Here is a 17,686-nt window from a genome sequence, read left to right on the forward strand (position 1 = left end):
TTCTAATCCCAATGCAGTAAGATTAGATGTCAACTACAGGGGGAAAAAAAAAAAAACTATTAAAAATACAAATATAGGGAGCCTAAACAACATGCTTCTGAATAACCAACAAATCACAGAAGAAATTTAAAATGAAATCAAAATATCCATAGAAACGAATGAAAATGAAAACACAACAACACAAAACCTAAGGGATTCAGTAAAAGCAGTGCTAAGGGGAAGATTCATAGCATTACAAGATTACCTCAAGAAACAAGAGAAAAATCAAATAAATAACCTAACTGTACACCTAAAGCAACTAGAAAAAGAAATGAAGAACCCCAGGGTTAGTAGAAGGAAAGAACTCATAAAAATTAGGGCAGAAGTAATTGAAAAAGAAACAAAGGAGACTATAGCAAAAATCAGCATAACTAAAAGCTGGTTCTTTGAGAAGATAAATAAAATAGAAAAACCATTAGCCAGACTCATCAAGAAACAAAGGGAGAAAAATCAAATCAACAGAATTAGAAATGAAAATGGAGAAATCACAACAGACAACACAGAAATACAAAGGATCATAAGAGATTACTATCAGCAATTTTATGACAATAAAATGGACCACTTGGAAGACATGGATGAATTCTTTAAAAAGTCTAACCTTCCAAAACTGAACCAGGAAGAAAGATAAAATCTTAACAGACCCATCACACGCACAAAAATGAAACTGTAATCAGTAATCTTCCAGTAAACAAAAGCCCAAAATCAGATGGCTTCACAGCCGAATTCTACCAAAAATTTAGAGACCTAACACCTATCCTACTCAAATTATTCCAGGAAATTGTAGAGAAAGGTAAACTGCCAAACTCATTCTATGAGGCCACCATCACCCTAATACCAAAACCAGACAAAGATGCCACAAAAAACGAAAACTACAGACCAATATCACTGATGAACATAGATGCAAAAATCCTTAAAAAACATTCTAGGAAATAAAATCCAACAACATATTAAAAAAATCATACATCATGACCAAGTGGGCTTTATCCCAGGGATGCAAAGATTCTTCAATATTCACAAATCAATCAATGTGATACACAATATTAACAAATTAAAAGATAAAAACCATATGATATTCTCAATATATGCAGAGAAAGCTTTGGACAAAATTCAACATCCGTTTATGATAAAAAAAAAAAAAACCCTCCAGAAAGCATGCATAGAAGGAACATAACTCAGAATGATAAAGGCCATATATGATAAACCCACAGCAAACATTACCCTCAAAGGTGAAAACTTGAAAGCATTTTCCCTAAAGTCAGGAACAAGAGAAAGGTGCCCACTCACATTACCACTATTCAACATAATTTTGGAAGTTTGAGCCATAGAAATCAGAGGAGAAAACAGAAATAAATGGAATCAGATCGGGAAAAAGTAGAAAACCTCTCACTATTTGCAGATGACATGATCCTCTACATGGAAACCCTAAAGACACTACCAGAAAATGACTAGAGCTAGTCAATGAATATAGTAAAGTTGCAGGATATAAAATTAACACACAGAAATCCCTTGCATTCCTATACACTAAAAATCAGAAAATAGAAAGAGAAATTAAGAAACAATTCCTTTCACCAGTGCAATGAAAACAATAAAATAGTTAGGAATAAATCTTCCTAAAGAAACAAAAGACCTATATATAGAAAACTATAAAACATTGATGGAAAAACTCAAAGAACACAAATTGATATAGAAATATACCCTGTTCATGGATTAAAAGTATCAATATAGTGAAAATGAGTATACGACAAAAAGCAATCTATAGATTCAAAGCAATTCCTATCAAGCTACTAACGGTATTTTTCAGAGAACTAGAATAAATAAATTCACAATTTAGTATGGAAATACAGAAAAATCTCGAGGAGCCAAAGCAGTCGTGAGAAAGAAGAATGGAACTGGAGGAATCAACCTACCTGACTTTAGACTATATTACAAAGCTACAGTCCATAAGACAGCATAGTACTGGCACAATGCCAAAAACATAGATCAATGGAACAAGATAGAAAGCCCAGAGATAAACCCACGCACCTATGGAAACCTTATCTTTGACAAAGGAGTCAAGAATATGCAATGGAAAGAAGACAATCTTTTTAACAAGTGGTGCTGGGAAAACTGGTCAACCACTTGTAAAAGAATGAAACTAGAACACTTTCTAACACCATACACAAAATTAAACTCAAAATGGATTAAAGATCTAAATGTAAGACCAGAAACTATAAAACTCCTAGAGGAAAACATGGGCAAAACACACTCTGACATAAATCACAGCAAGATCCCCTATGATCCACGTCCCAGAGTAATGGAAATAGAAGCAAAAATAAACAAATGGGACCTAATTAAACTTAAAAGCTTTTGCATAACGAAGGAAACTATAAGTAAGTTGAAAAGATAGCCTTCAGAATGGGAGAAAATAATAGCAAATGAAGCAACTGACAAGGAATTATTCTCCAAACTATACAAGCAGCTCATGCAGATCAATTTACAGAAAAACAAATGACCCAATCAAAAAATGGGTCAAGGAACTAACAGACGTTTCTCCAAAAAGACATACAGATGGCTAACAGACAAATGAAAAGATGTTCAACACTACTCATTATCAGAGAAATGCAAATTAAAATCACAATGAGGTACCATCTCATGGTGATCAGAAAGGCTGCCATCAAAAAGTCTACAAACAATAAATGCTGGAGAGTATGGAGAAAAGGGAACCTTCTTACACTGCTTGTGGGAATGTAAACTAGTACAGCCACTATGGAGAACAGTGTGGAGATTCCTTAAGAAACTGGAAATAGAACTGCCATATGATCCAGCAATCCCACTGCCGGGCATACACACTGAAGAATCCAGAATTGAAAGAGACACATGTACCCCATTGTTCATCGTAGCACTGTTTACAATAGCTAAGACATGAAAGCAACACAGATGCCCACTGGCAAATTAATGGATAAGAAAGCTGTGGTATGGATACACAATGGAATACTACTCAGTGATTAAAAAATGCATTTGAATCAGTTCTAATGAGGTGAATGAAAATGGAGCCTATTGTACAGAGTGAAGTAAGTCAGAAAGAAAACACCATTACAGTATATTAAGGCATATGTATAGAATTTAGAAAGATGTTAATGATGACCCTAAATGTGAGACAGCAAAAGAGATAGGATGTAAACCACAGACCTTTGAACTCTGTGGGAGAAGGCAAGGGTGGGATGATTTAAGAGAATAGCATTGAAACATGTATATTATAATATGTGAAATAGATTGCCAGTCCAGGTTCGATGCATGAGACAAGGGCCTCAGGGCCAGTGCACTGGGATGACTTTGAGGGATGGGATGGGGTGGGAGGTGGGAGGTGGCTTCAGGATGGGAGACACATGTACACTCTTGGCTGATTCATGTCAACATATGGCAAAAACCACTACAATATTGTATATTAATTAGCCTGCAATTAAAATAAATAAATTAATTTTAAAAATGCTGTAGGAACATGCAGCATTAGATTATAATAGTAAAATGCTAATAGTAATATATAAATAATTACTTTAAATGTAAATGGATTAAACTCTCCAACTAAAAGACACAGATTGGCTGAATGGATAGAAAACAAGACCCATATATAGGCTGTCTACAAGAGACCCACTTCAGACCTAGAGACACATACAGACTGAAAGTAAAAGGATAGAAAATATATTCCATGCACATGGAAATGAAAAGGAAGTTGGAGAGGCAATTCTCATTTCTGACAAAATTAACTTTAAAATAAAGAATATTATACAAGATAAAGAAGGGACATTACATAATAATCAAGGAATCAATCCCAAAAGAAGACAAAATTCTAAACCTCTAGGGACCCAGCATAGAAGCACTTCAGTACATAAGTCAAATACTAACAAACATAAAAAGGGAAATTGACAGCAACACAATAATGGTAAGGGATGTTAACACCCCAGTTATACCAATGGGCAGATCATCAAAATAGAAAATTAATAAGGAAACACAAACCTGAAATGAAACATTAGACCAAAGGGCCCTAATTGATATCTTCAGCATTTTCCACACAAATCCAAAAGAAAACACTTTCTTCTCAAGTGTGCTTGGAACATTTTCCAGGATAGACTATCAGATCAGATCAGTCGCTAGTCATGTCCGACTCTTTGCAACCCCATGCACTGCAGCATGCCAGGCCTCCCTGTCCATCACCATCTACCAGAGTTCACTCAAAGTCACGTCCATCGAGTTGGTGATGCCATCCAGCCATCTCATCCTCTGTCGTCCCCTTCTCCTCCTGCCCCTAATCCCTCCCAGCATCAGAGTCTTCCAATGAGTCAACTCTTCAAATGAGGTGGCCAAAGTACTGAAGTTTCAGCTTTAGCATCATTCCTTCCAAAGAAATCCCACAGCTGATCTCCTTCAGAATGGACTGGTTGGATCTCCTTGCAGTCCAAGGGACTCTCAAGAGTTTTCTCCAACATCACAGTTCCAAAGCATCAATTCTTCAGCGCTCAGGTTTCTTCACAGTCCAACTCTCACATCCATACATGACCATTGGAAAAATCATAGCCTTGACTTGAAAGACCATTGTTGGCAAAGTAATGTCTCTGCTTTTCAATATGCTACCTAGATTGGTCATAACTTTCCTTCCAAGGAGTAAGTGTCTTTTAATTTCATTGCTGCAGTCACCATCTGCAGTGATTTTGGAGCCCCCCAAAGTAAAGTCTGACACTGTTTCCACTGTTTCCCCATCTATTTCTCATGAAGTGATGGGACCAGATGCCATGATCTTCATTTTCTGAATGTTGAGCTTTAAGCCAACTTTTTCACTCTCCTCTTTCACTTTCATCAAGAGGCTTTTGAGTTCCTCTTCACTTTCTGCCATAAGGGTGGTGTCATCTGCATATCTGAGGTGATTGATATTTCTCCCGGCAATCTTAATTCCAGCGTGTGCTTCTTCCAGCACAGCGTTTCTCATGATGTACTCTGCATATAAGTTAAATAAGCAGGGTGACAATATACAGCCTTGACGTACTCTTTTTCCTATTTGGAACCAGTCTGTTGTTCCATGTCCATTTCTAACTGTTGCTTCCTGACCTGCATATAGGTTTCTCAAGTGGAAGGTCAGGTAGTCAGGTATTCCTATCTCTTTCAGAATTTTCCACAGTTTATTGTGATCCACACAGTCAAAGGCTTTGGCATAGTCAATAAAGCAGAAATAGATGTTTTATCTGCAACTCTCTTGCTTTTTCCATGATCCAGCGCATGTTGGCAATTTGATCTCTGGTTCCTCTGCCTTTTCTAAAACCAGCTTGAACATCTGGAAATTCACGGTTCACATATTGCTGAAGCCTGGCTTGGATAATTTTTAGCATTACTTTACTAGCATGTGAGATGAGTGCAATTGTGTGGTAGTTTGAGCATTATTTGGCATTGCCTTTCTTTGGAATTGGAATGTAAACTGACCTTTTCCAGTCCTGTGGCCACTGCTGAGTTTTCCAAATTTGCTGGCATATTGAGTGCAGCACTTTCACAGCACCATCTTTCAGGATTTGAAATAGCTCAACTGGAATTCCATCATCTCCACTGTAAAGGAACAATATTACATAGGAATCTGGAATGTCAGGTCCATGAATCATGGCAAATTGGAAGTGGTCAAACAGGAGATGGCAAGAGTGAACATTGACTTTCTAGGAATCAGCGAACTAAAATGGGCTGGATTGGATGAATTTAACTCAGATGACCATTATATCTACTACTGCGGGCAGGAATCCCTTAGAAGAAATGGAGTAGCCAACATGGTTAACAAAAGAGTTAACCAAATGGTTAACCAAAATGCCGTACTTGGATGCAATCTCAAATATGACGGAATGATCTCTCTTCATTTCCAAGGCAAACCATTCAATATCACGGTAATCCAAGTCTATGCCCCAATCAGTAACGCTGAAGAAGCTGAAGTGGAACGGTTTTATGAAGACCTACACGACCTTATAGAACGAACACCCAAGAAAAAGAGTATAGACTATATTTGGGCCAAAAATCAAACCTCAGCAATGATTAAACATTGAAATTCTATGAAGCATTTTTCTGACCACAATACTATGAGACTAGATATCAATTACAGTAAAAAACACAAACACTTGGATAGTAAACAATATGCTTTTACATAATGAACAGGTAAGTGAAGAAATCAAAAGGCAAATCAAAGAATTCTTGAAACAATTGACAATGAAAACATGACAACTCAAAACCTATGGAATGCAACAAAACAGTTCTAAGAGGGAAGTTTATAGCAAAAAAAAAAAAAAAAATCAAATAGACAACCTAACTTTACACCTAAAACAACTGGATAAAGAAGGACATAAAAAAAAAAAAAGTTAGTTGAAGGAAAGAAATCCTACAGATCAGATCAGAAATAAATGAAAAAGAAATGAAGGAACAATGGTAAAGATTAATAAAACTAAAAGGTGCTTCTTTGAGAAGATAAACAAAATTGTCAATTATTCAAATCCATCAAGAAAAAAAGGGAGAAAAATCAAATCCACAAAATTAGGAATGAGAAAGGAGAGGGTAAGAGACAACACAGAAATACAAAGGATCATAAGGGTTTACTATAAGCAACTATATGCCAATAAAACGGACAACATCTATTCTTAGAAAAGTTCAATCTACCAAGATTGAACCAGGAAGAAATAGAAATTATGAACAAGCCAATTACATGCACTGAAATTGAAAATGTGATTTAAAAAACTCCCAGAAAATTGAAGCACAGGGCCAGATACTTTCACAGGTGAATTCTCTCATTTAGAGAAGAGCTAATGCCTATTCTTATAAAAACTCTTTTAAAAAACTGCAGAGGAAGGAACGCTTCCAAACTCATTCTACAAGGCCATCATCACCCTAATACCAAAACCAGACAAAGACAACATGAAAAAGAAAATTACAGGCCAATATCATTGATGAAAATAGATGGAAAAATCCTCAGCAAAACTCTAGCAAACAGAATTCAAAAATACATTAAAAAGATAGCACACTATGATCAAGTTGGGTTAATCCCAAGGATGCAAGCATTCTTCAATATACTTGTGTATATCCATCAATGTCATATACCATATTAACAAATTGCAAGATAAAACCATATGGCCATCTCAATAGAGGCAGAAAAAGCTTTTGAAAAATTTCAGTACCCATTTATGATAAATACTCTTCAAAACATGAGCAAAGAAGGAACATACCTCAGCATAATAAAGGCCATATATGAGAAACCCAGAACAAACATTATTCTCAAAGGTGAAAAACTGAAAGCATTCCCTCTGAGATCAGGAAAAGGGTGCCCACTCTCACCACTATTAGACAACATTGTTTGGAAGCCCTCGCAATAGCAATCACAGAAGAAAAAGAAATAAAAGGAATCCAGATTGGAAAAGAAGAAGCAAAACTCTCATTGCTTGCAGACAGACGATACTATACATAGAAATCCTAAAGATATGTTCAGAAAATTACTAGAGGTAATCAGCGAATTTAGCAAACTGACAGCATACAAAATGAATACACAGAAATCACTTGCATTCCTCTGTACTAACAATGAAACATCAGAAAGAGAAATTAAGGTATCAATACCATTTACCATTGCAACAAAAAGAATAAAATGCCTAGGGAAAAAAACCTAAGGAGACGTAAGAGCTATATACAGAAAAGTACAAGACACTGAGGAAAGAAATCAAAGACAACATAAAGAGATGGAGAGATATTCCATGTTCCTGGGTTAGAAGAATCAACATTATGAAAATGACTATACTACCAAATATAATCTGCAGATTCAATGCAATCTGTATCAAAATACCAATGCTATTTTTCACAGAATTAGAACAAAAAGTCATAATTCATATGGAAACACAAAAGACCTGAATAGCCAAAGCAATCTTGAGAAAGAAAAATAGAGCTAGAGGAATCAGCCTTCCTGACTTCAGACTGACTACAAAGCTATAGTTATCCAGACAGTATGGTACTGGCAGAAAAACAGAAATAAAGACCAATGGAACAAGATAGAAAGCCCAGAGATTAACCCATACACCTACAAATAACTTATGTTTGACAAAAGAGGCAAGAATATACCATGGGGCAAATAGAGGGTCTTTCATAAGTGCTGCTGGGAAAACTTTGACAGCTACATGGAAAAGAATAAAATTAGACTACTTTCTAACACCATACACAAAGATAAACTCAAAATGGATGGAAAACACAGGCAGAACACCCTATGTCATAAATCACAGCAAGATCCTCTATGACCCATCTCCTAGAGTAGTGGAATAAAAACAAAGATAATCAAGTGGGACGTAATTAAACTTAAAAGCTTCTCCACAGCAAAGGAAACTATGAATAAGGTGAAAAGACAATGCTCAGAATGGGAAAAGAAAAATAGCAAATGAAACAACTGACAAAGGATTAATTTCCAAAACATACAAGCAGCTCCTACAAATCAATACCAGAAAAACAAACAACCCAATCAAAAAGTGAGAAAAAGACCTAAACAGACATTTGTCTAAAGACCTAAAATGGCTAATAAACGCATGAATATATTCTCAATATCACTATTAGAGAAACACAAGTCAAAACTACAATGAGACATCACTTCACACCAGTCAGGATGACCATCATTAAAAAGTCTACAAACAATAAATGCTGGAGAAGGTGTGAAGAAAAGGGAACCCTCTTGCACTATTAGTCGGAATGTAAATTGATACAGCCACTATAAAGAACAGTATGGAGAGTACTTACAAAGCCAGGAGTAAAACCACTATATGACCCACCAACCCCACTCCTAGGTATATACCCTGAGGGAACCAAAATTGAAAAAGACACATGTACCCCAATGTTCACTGAAGTTCCATTTACAACAGCTAGGACATGTAAGCAACATAGATGTCCACAGATTAATAGATAAAGAAGCTGTGCTACATATATACAGTGGAATATTACTCGATCATAAAAAGGAATGCACTTGAGTCAGTCCTAAAGAGGTGGATGAACATACAGCCGAGTATACAGAGTGAAGTAAGTCAGAAAGAGAAAAACAAATATCGTATACTAACACGTATACATGGAATCTAGAGATATTGTACTGATAAGCCTATTTGCACAGCAGCAATAGAGACACAGACACTGAGAACAGACTGATGGACACGGCTGGCAGGGAGGAAGTAGAGGGTGGCATGTACGGAGAAGGTTAGCATGCAAACTTAAACTACCATATGTAAAATAGCCAATGGGAATTTGCTGTATGACTCAAGGAATTCAATCCAGAGCTAAGTAACAACCTAGAAGGGTGGGATGGGCAGGGAAATGGGAGGGATGTTCATGTGTGAGGGGACATGGGTAAATCTATGGCTGATTCTTGCTGATGTTTGGTAGAACCCAACATAATACTGTAAAGTAAGTATACTTCAATTAAAAATAAATAAATATAAAATAAACAACCACCCACCCCTGAAATTCAATATGCCAATGGACCCAGGAGGAGGCTCGCTCATGCATGCATGAGGTAAAAGGCAGACAGATCTCTGTCTTGACTGTGATGCCTACAGTGGCTCATGAACCATCTCAATTCCTCCTCAGCTGCACTCTAGCAGTCCTGGAAAACCTATCTTTAAAATTCATGCATGGAGCTAAGTCCTTCTGTGAAACTCCAGGTATTGACAAGTGGACCTCTGTCTGCTTCATTCACACATCCTTCCACCCTGTGGCCAGATCCCTGTGGTTACAACTGACCCAGAGGGAAGAGCAACCTTTGACAGACCACCAGTGAGCTCGCACATAAATGTGGCTTAAATCTGTGGCCCAGAACAAGAACACAAGATTAGTAGCACTGAAACATATATATTGTCATATGTGAAGCGGATTGCCAGTCCAGGTTTGATGCATGAGACAGGGTGCTCAGGGATGGTGCACTGCAATAACCCTGAGGGATGGGATTGGGAGAGAGGTGGCAGGGGGGGTTCAGGATGGGGAACACATGTACGCCCATGGCTGATTCATGTCACTGTATGGCAAAAACCACTACAATATTGTAAAGTAATTAGCCTCCATTTAAAATAAAAATTTTTTAAGTAAAAAAAAAAAAATTAAAAAAAGATGTAGTGCTACTTTGGGGGAAACAAAGGACAGGCTGTCAGTACCATTTCTTGTGCACTAATGTATCTAGACAAGACATACAAGCACAGGAATTCTGACAAAACAGGGATGAGAAGTGTCAGCAGGTACCACTACAGAAGATCCGAAATAGCTGTGGAGTCTCTAGCAGGGTTGAAGGAAGTTGTCTCTCACCCAAAGGAGACTGAAACTTTAATTAGAAAAACAGCACCACAAAACTTCAAGGAACATGAACAACACGTATAAAACAAAGTATAAAAATCTTCAGTATTCACATCCAATTGTCAATGTGTGATTTATCCAGTGAAGAATTCAAAATAGCCATTTTAAATAACTCAGTGTGCTATAGAAAATACAGTAAGATACTTGAACAAAAGCAGGAAAACAATAAACAATGGACAAAACAAGCAGTTTAATAAAAATATACAAATCATAAAAAACAGAAACTCTGGTGCTGAAGGTTCCAAGGATGAAATGAAAAAATTCATTAAAGAGCATCAACCACAGAGTCAAAAAGGTAGAAGAATCTGTGAGATAGATGATGTACCAAAGTTACCCTGTCTAGAGAGATTAAAAACAAAATCAAATTTTAAAAAAAAGAATGAAAAAGAACAAAGAAAGGCTACATGATCTATGCTACATTGAAAACAACCGATTTGCAAATTACTGAAGTTCCAGGAGGAGAAAAGGAGATGAGGCAGAAAACATATTTAAGGAGTAATGTCTGAGAACTTCCCAAATCAAGGATGCTATTTGAATATCTAAGTTCAGGAAACTTACAGGTGACCAAACCAAATCAACTTAAAAAATCCTCTACAACACACGTTTATAATAAAGTTGCAAAAATCAAAGAAAAATAGAGAAGCCTTCAAGCAGCATGAAGAAAAAAACAAACAAGCTAACAAAACAAAAACTTTGAAATTTACTAAGAAGCCTTCATTTGGATCTTAGCAAATCTCTCAGCAGAAACCTACTCGGCCAGGAGAAAGTCGGATGATATATTCCAAGTGTTGAAAGAAAAAACTACCAAAGAAGAATACTTGAAAATATCATTCAGGAAAGAAAAGAATATAAAGATTTCACCAGACCAACAAATACTGAGGAAAGAGAACACAACTAGACCTTCCTTGAGGAGGGCATGGCAACCCACTCCAGTATTCTTGCCTGGAGAACCCCGTGGAGGGACGAGCCTGGCGGGCTGCTGCCCACAGGGTCGTAAAGAGTCAGACACAGCTGAGGTAACTGAGCAGGCACACAGACCTTCCTTACTGAAACACTAAAAGGAATTATTGAAGCTGAAATAAAAGAATGCTAATTCATTCCATGAAAATACCTAGTACACTGGTAAATTTAAGTGCACACTCACATTCAGAACACTGCAGTACCTTGATATGGAATGTTAAACACAGCTATTTAAGAGTTAAAGTACAGGAATATAAAAATTACTATAGCTACAATTATTTTTTAATTAAGTACACACTATGAAAAGAGGTCAATCATGGCATCAAAAAGATAAAATGGAGAAGGGTAAAAGGAAGGAGATTTAATATGTGGTTGATGTTCATATATTATCAGCATAAAAAACACTGCTCTCTCTGTAAGGTGTTTTACATAAATCTCATGGTAAACAAAGCAAGAATGCATACTAGATTCACAAATGTAAAGAAAAGTTTATGAAGTGCACACTACTATAACAAAAATCATGAATTCAAAGAGGCAAGCCATCAGAGGAATGAAAGAATTAGGAAACTATAAAACATCCTATAAAATGACAAAGATAATATTAATATATCCTTATCTATCAATAATTACTCTAAATATAAAGGATTGTGTGTTTGCATGCTAAGTCACTACAGTTGTGTCTGACTCTTTGAGACTCAATGGACTGTAACCGTCCAGGCTCTTCTGTCCATGGGATTTCCCAGGCAAGAATACTGGAGTGGGTTGCCATTTCCTTCTTCACTGTTTTCTTCTATCTCAATGAAATTCTTAAGCAATTACTTTGAATTACTTATCAGACAAATCGTCCATATCTATTATTTGGGGTCAGTAACTGAAAAACTATTGTGTTTCTCTGTTAACATTTTAGTCTTTTGATGTCTATGTCCCTTGAAGTCTCAAGTTGCTGTGTTTGCATTTAAAGAAGCAGTCACTCCCTTCTGCCTTTACAGACTGACCTGGGGAGGGAAGTACACTGTCACATTGATAGGGATTTTGAGACTTTTCAGACATTTTTTAAGGATACACCTATCCCATGTACTCAATTCCTCCTAGGAAAGAATTCTGAATCTCATATGCTTCTATTAACATAGCAAAGACAGTCTCTGTACTGGCAGTTTCCTGGCTGCTTCCCTGGAGCAATGCCAAATGCACACATTCATGTGCTTTCTCACAGACCAACGGGGACAGGTTGGCTTCTAGATGTCCCACAGGCCACCTGCAAAGGTCTAGGTGCCACCATGGGGACTTACACAGGGAGCTGGCCCTGGGGAGGGGATGTAGATGAGATGAAGGGTCCAGGGGTGAGCAGAACCACAAGCACAGTGTCTGCAATGGTTTGGGACTCCTTGGTGGGGTCTCCATGTGGTCAGTAGAACCCATGTTCCTTGAAGAATTCTAGCCCTGGATGCTGTGCACCTGCCCTCTTCCCACCCCCCAGCCATGCAAGTGACCCCAGTGGCCTGGATAAGGGGAGAGAGAAGTGCACTGGAAGGTGGAGATGCCGCCCTTGCTCACACACTCTTATTTTGCCCACAGACTCTTATTTTGCCCACAGGTAAAATCCTGTGCTGAGGGGTCTGTCTTGGCACTAAGCAGTGCCACCTCAGGGGCAAAATGAGGCTACTGCTCTAACCCTCAGTGAGAAATCCAGTATTCAATCTTTGTGCTCTAGCAGCATGCTGTCGTTTCTGTTAGACTCCTGGACCCCCACAAAGATCCTCTTATCCACAAATTATGGTCAAACTCTGCATTTATATCAGGAAAGTCAGTGAGACTCCTGCCATCTTTCTGACCTCACTCTGTTATTACAGGTTTCTTCTTTGTGGATCTTTTCCTATTTTCTTGACTAATGTCTATCAATAGGTACATGTATTTTCTTATATACTTACCAAGATGTCTACAGGTACACTCATAGACACTTGTAAACAATAAAATTAAATAGGTCTTTTGGCAAAACAAGAATTTGATATATACTTTTTGAGTGGATAATACAGCTGAGTCTTAGAAAATTATGAACACACTGGAATCTCAGCCCAGTTTACTCACTGACACGGGTGCATCTGGGAGGAGGAGACCAGCCACTCTCTGTGCAGGTCATTGTGTTCTGATCATTTTGAAGACTGTAGCCTTCATAGCAGCGAACTCTTACAGTTTCACCCTGTAAATATTTTTCTTCACGATGTGGGTTATGTCCATTTTCCAAATAATTGAAAATACATTGTCCTTAGGATCATAAAATGAAAGAAGTACAACATAAACTTGGGAAATAGTACATTAAAGATTAACCTTATAGAATTTACATAAAAATACATTAGTATTCAAATAAAACATGTAACAATAAAAATGGAAGCTACTACCACATTTGTGGAAAATGAAAATGATAACATTCCATATTATTTGTCTTTAGTTTTATGACTAAAATATATATAAATGATCAGATATTCTTGTAAAGTCTCTGTATCTCTCACAGGATTTACATGAAAAGCCTCTAGTAAACGGAAGTCCTATTGGATTTTGCTCATAGAACTCATCCTTTCGCCTTACTGTTGTTACATAATACTTAACTGTACTCACTTGTCAACTTTTGTCTCTTCACTCTTTCAAAGATTATGCATATAAACTTAAAGAGGTTTACTTACTGAGGCATGGTTCTTCTGGAGACCATCCTTGTGCTGTGCAAGTCAGGTGGTCCCAGGAACGTTGTGAAGGAGGCACAAAATCCCGATCACAGGAATAGACAAACTGTTGATTTACATATGCTGGAAAGTATCCTCTGTATGAATAATATAGCCATCCATGTTTGATTACTGGATAATCACAAGGTTTCCCTTGGAATAAAAAAAGTAGAAATAATGTTTTACCTCAGTGTACAATTTGAATTAATATTTCATCTATGAATTATATCCTTGTTCAGTTAATTACACTCATTGCATTATGGTTTCTAGGAAAAAAAGTTATAGAAAATTCAGATGATTGAAGTATATAAGGAACTCCTTGCTAATGAAGATCAAATTATGTCTGTGTGTCATATTATATAAAATTTGATGTGGATTCTCTTGGTAGGAAACTATACAGACCTATTAAATAAATTCTCCTTAAATACAGAAGTCCCAACCTTGGTTGACTACACTAGCATCTTAATCAAGAGATGAAAGTACAGATTTTAACTTGTGGCTCATCTGCTTTCTTTTTCTTTCTTCTCCATTCTCATCAGAAACCAGAATCCTGACATTTATTCTCATACCAAGTCAATGTAGGAATCAAACAGATCTTTTTACAATTATCATTCATTAGTTTACTTTTCTGTTTATTGGAAATATGTGATATATAGAGAAAACCACAACAATTTTTCATTGATCAGATCACACAGAGTAACATTCTTATTTATCCATCAAACTAGACATGAAGATAGCTTTTCCCTTGCTTGTCTAATCAGAGAAATGAATGATGAATAATTCTTAATATTAAAATTGTTAAGATGAAGGGAACCCCTAGTCACTTATGGTCTAATTTTAATTGGAGAATGATGTATTTTTCCATATTTCTTACAAATATTTTAAATGAGGTATAACATAATTACATTTTATTGTTAGCATATATTGAGTAATTTTCATGTATATGCTTGCTATGTGAATTATAAAATTTGATTCTTTGCATATCTTAATCCGTTTCTTTAACAAAGACTTGTCAATTATACCCTCTCATGGCCTATAGTCTGCATTTCTCATCACTGATAGATTTCCCCCACTCTTTTGAAGCTTGTCTACATTTTTAAGTTTGAAATGCTTACGCAGTTTGATTCCTGTTAAGTAATAGTCTAGGTTTCTGTCCACTAATTTTGGGAGATTAGAACATTGTCTCTTCAGCCTTGAATTTTACAAATTTCATCATGTATGTTCAGATATGTGTATCTTTCAATAATTCTATGTTGGGCAAGTTTGAGTCTTTCTATTTGCAAGAACCAAGTGAGAAGGACTCAATTAACTTTGTCATTACATTGTAGAGGAGAGATTTGAGTTCTGATGATCTGATTTCAGAACTAGTACATTTATCATTTTGATGCATCATAGAATATGAATACAGTAAAACAATCCTCTGACACTCACTTCCAAAAGGTACACAAAGAGAGCATAATTAAAAGTAAGCATCATTACTATCACTGGCGTGAGCTATTTTCCTCCTCTCTTATATTTGGGCACATGTGAATCTGTCTTTGTCTCTCTAACCAGATCATTTATTGAAGCACATATAAGAGTCCACTATAGTTAGAATGGCATTGACTTTGTCAGGACTCAGAACAGCCTCATTCTTCTCTTACACTCCTACCAACACAGGTTCAGGTCTCATGAGCAGGCTTGGCTGTCCATCATAATGTTGGCTCAGATTGATCTCAAAATTGATGAAAAGTATTCACCCAGTTTTAAAGTGTTTCTAGTCTTTCTGTACCTCTGCAACTTACTGCAAAGATCCAGGCCCAGGATCTTATAATTTTTAAATTTAAGTTTTAAATGTCATGTTATTAGGTCCACCCTCACACATGGGAGTCGTTCTGAGTGATGAATTTGTCCTAATATAGGTTCACTTTCAGCACCTGTGTATCATTCCAGATGCATCTCCTTTGCAGCATTAAACTAGCTGATGATACAAAAGAGGAAGGGAACAGGCCTGACAACAAAGTCCTGCATTGAAAATCAGCTCATCTAATGAAACTATGAATATTGATAAACTATTTAAATAGTTTCCTCATGTTGTCAACAAGAACTTCACAAGGTGCCTTGTGGGATAACCTTGTTGTGATATAAATAGAATTGGGTTGATCTACCATTTTCAAAGGGCTTCCCTATGGCTCAGTGGTGAAGAATCCATCTGCAATGCAGCAGACACAGGAGATGTAGGTTTCATCTGTGGGTCAGAAAGATTCCCCTGGAGAAGGAAATGGCAACCCACTGCAATATCCTTGCCTGGAGAATTCCACAGACAGAGGATCCTGGTAGGCTATAGTCCAAAGGATCACAAAAGTTGTACACGATTGAGCGACTAAGCACACAGCACCATTTTCACAAATCCATCTTAAACAAGATTAAATATTTTTCTTAAAATTCTTATGCAGATTAAAATCTGTTTCATACTGCTAATACCTTCATTTTAATGGAACTTATGCTTTGAAAATTCATTTTAAATGTATGCTTGGAATTACCATTAAGGTCACTGAACTGTTTTATATCATTACAGTTTTCTTTCATGGAATAACTGGTTTAAGTATGCTGAAATTTTACAGTGTACTGTTAGAAAGAAGATTGTTTAGAGGCAACTTAGAGGAAGTTGAGGAGTAAAGGAAGCATCCCCTGAAAATATTCTGTTCAGCTCACCTGACGTTTTTCTATATGTGATGGTTTTAGGAAAGTCCACAACACCTTCCACACTTCTCTCTCCAAATATTAAAGCTTGAATCCTCACTACTGATTGTGCAGGGCTTAGTGACCATTTCTCATGATGACACATGACTCATGTGACAGTGTGACAAACTCATACCTGATGTGGAGGCTTCCTCCTCCCTGTCTGAGGTCACTGGCCCTGAAGAAAGCTAGCTGTCTCACGAGCTAGCTGCAGAGATGCCCACGTGGTCAGGTGCTGAGGCCTCTCCCAAAAGCCAGGAGACTGAGCCAACTTGGAAGCAACGCCTCCAGCCCAGCTGAGCATCCAGGTGACAGCAGCCCAGGCCATTACCCAGTTGCCACCCAAACAGAGTGACTCAGAATTAGCCAGTGAGGCACTTTCCTCATTCTGAGCCACAGGAATTCTAAGAATATGGAGGTGTGTGTTCTTAAGCCAATAAGTTTTTTTGGAAAATTTGTTACTTAGGAGTATGTGTCTAATACAATGGCCATCCCAGATATAGTAGTACAGGCAGGTTTGATCCTTGGGTTTGGATGATCCGCTGGAGGAGGGCATGGCAACCTACTCCAGTATTCTTGCCTGGAAAATCCCATGGACCGAGAAGCCTGGTGGGCTACAGTCAATGGGGAGGCAGCACATGACTGAAGCGACTTAGCATGCAGGTATGGAGGCACGCAGACATCTACTACAATAGGTGTTAGATAATGTGAGTTGAATATAATGGCTTGGATCTGATATTACAATTATTTTGCATGCTAAAACTTTCACAATTGCACCCTTATATTATGAAAAATAACTGCGCATAAATATTCAAACATTTAGCTTTAAGACCACTTTTAGAAAGAGTTCAGTTGTTAATGAGAAGACGTGTTGCATTGGAATGTCTGGTGAAGAGTTG

General features: G+C 37.1%; 1 protein-coding gene across 1 annotated transcript in view; it reads right to left on the bottom strand.

The window, feature by feature from the left end:
* LOC128061748 (complement factor H-like) overlaps positions 1 to 16,893 on the bottom strand; it is a 71,010-nt gene extending 54,117 nt beyond the window's left edge. Inside the window, exons 1-3 of the mRNA XM_052654124.1 lie at positions 16,761 to 16,893; positions 14,031 to 14,219; positions 13,438 to 13,614 (exon numbers count right to left, since the gene is read on the bottom strand). Coding sequence (XP_052510084.1) covers positions 13,438 to 13,614; positions 14,031 to 14,219; positions 16,761 to 16,893 — 499 coding nt within the window. The remainder of the gene's footprint in view (positions 1 to 13,437; positions 13,615 to 14,030; positions 14,220 to 16,760) is intronic.
* Positions 16,894 to 17,686: the final 793 nt, after the last annotated feature.

The sequence above is a fragment of the Budorcas taxicolor genome, chromosome 16, assembly GCF_023091745.1.
Source record: "Budorcas taxicolor isolate Tak-1 chromosome 16, Takin1.1, whole genome shotgun sequence".
NCBI lineage: Eukaryota > Metazoa > Chordata > Mammalia > Artiodactyla > Bovidae > Budorcas > Budorcas taxicolor.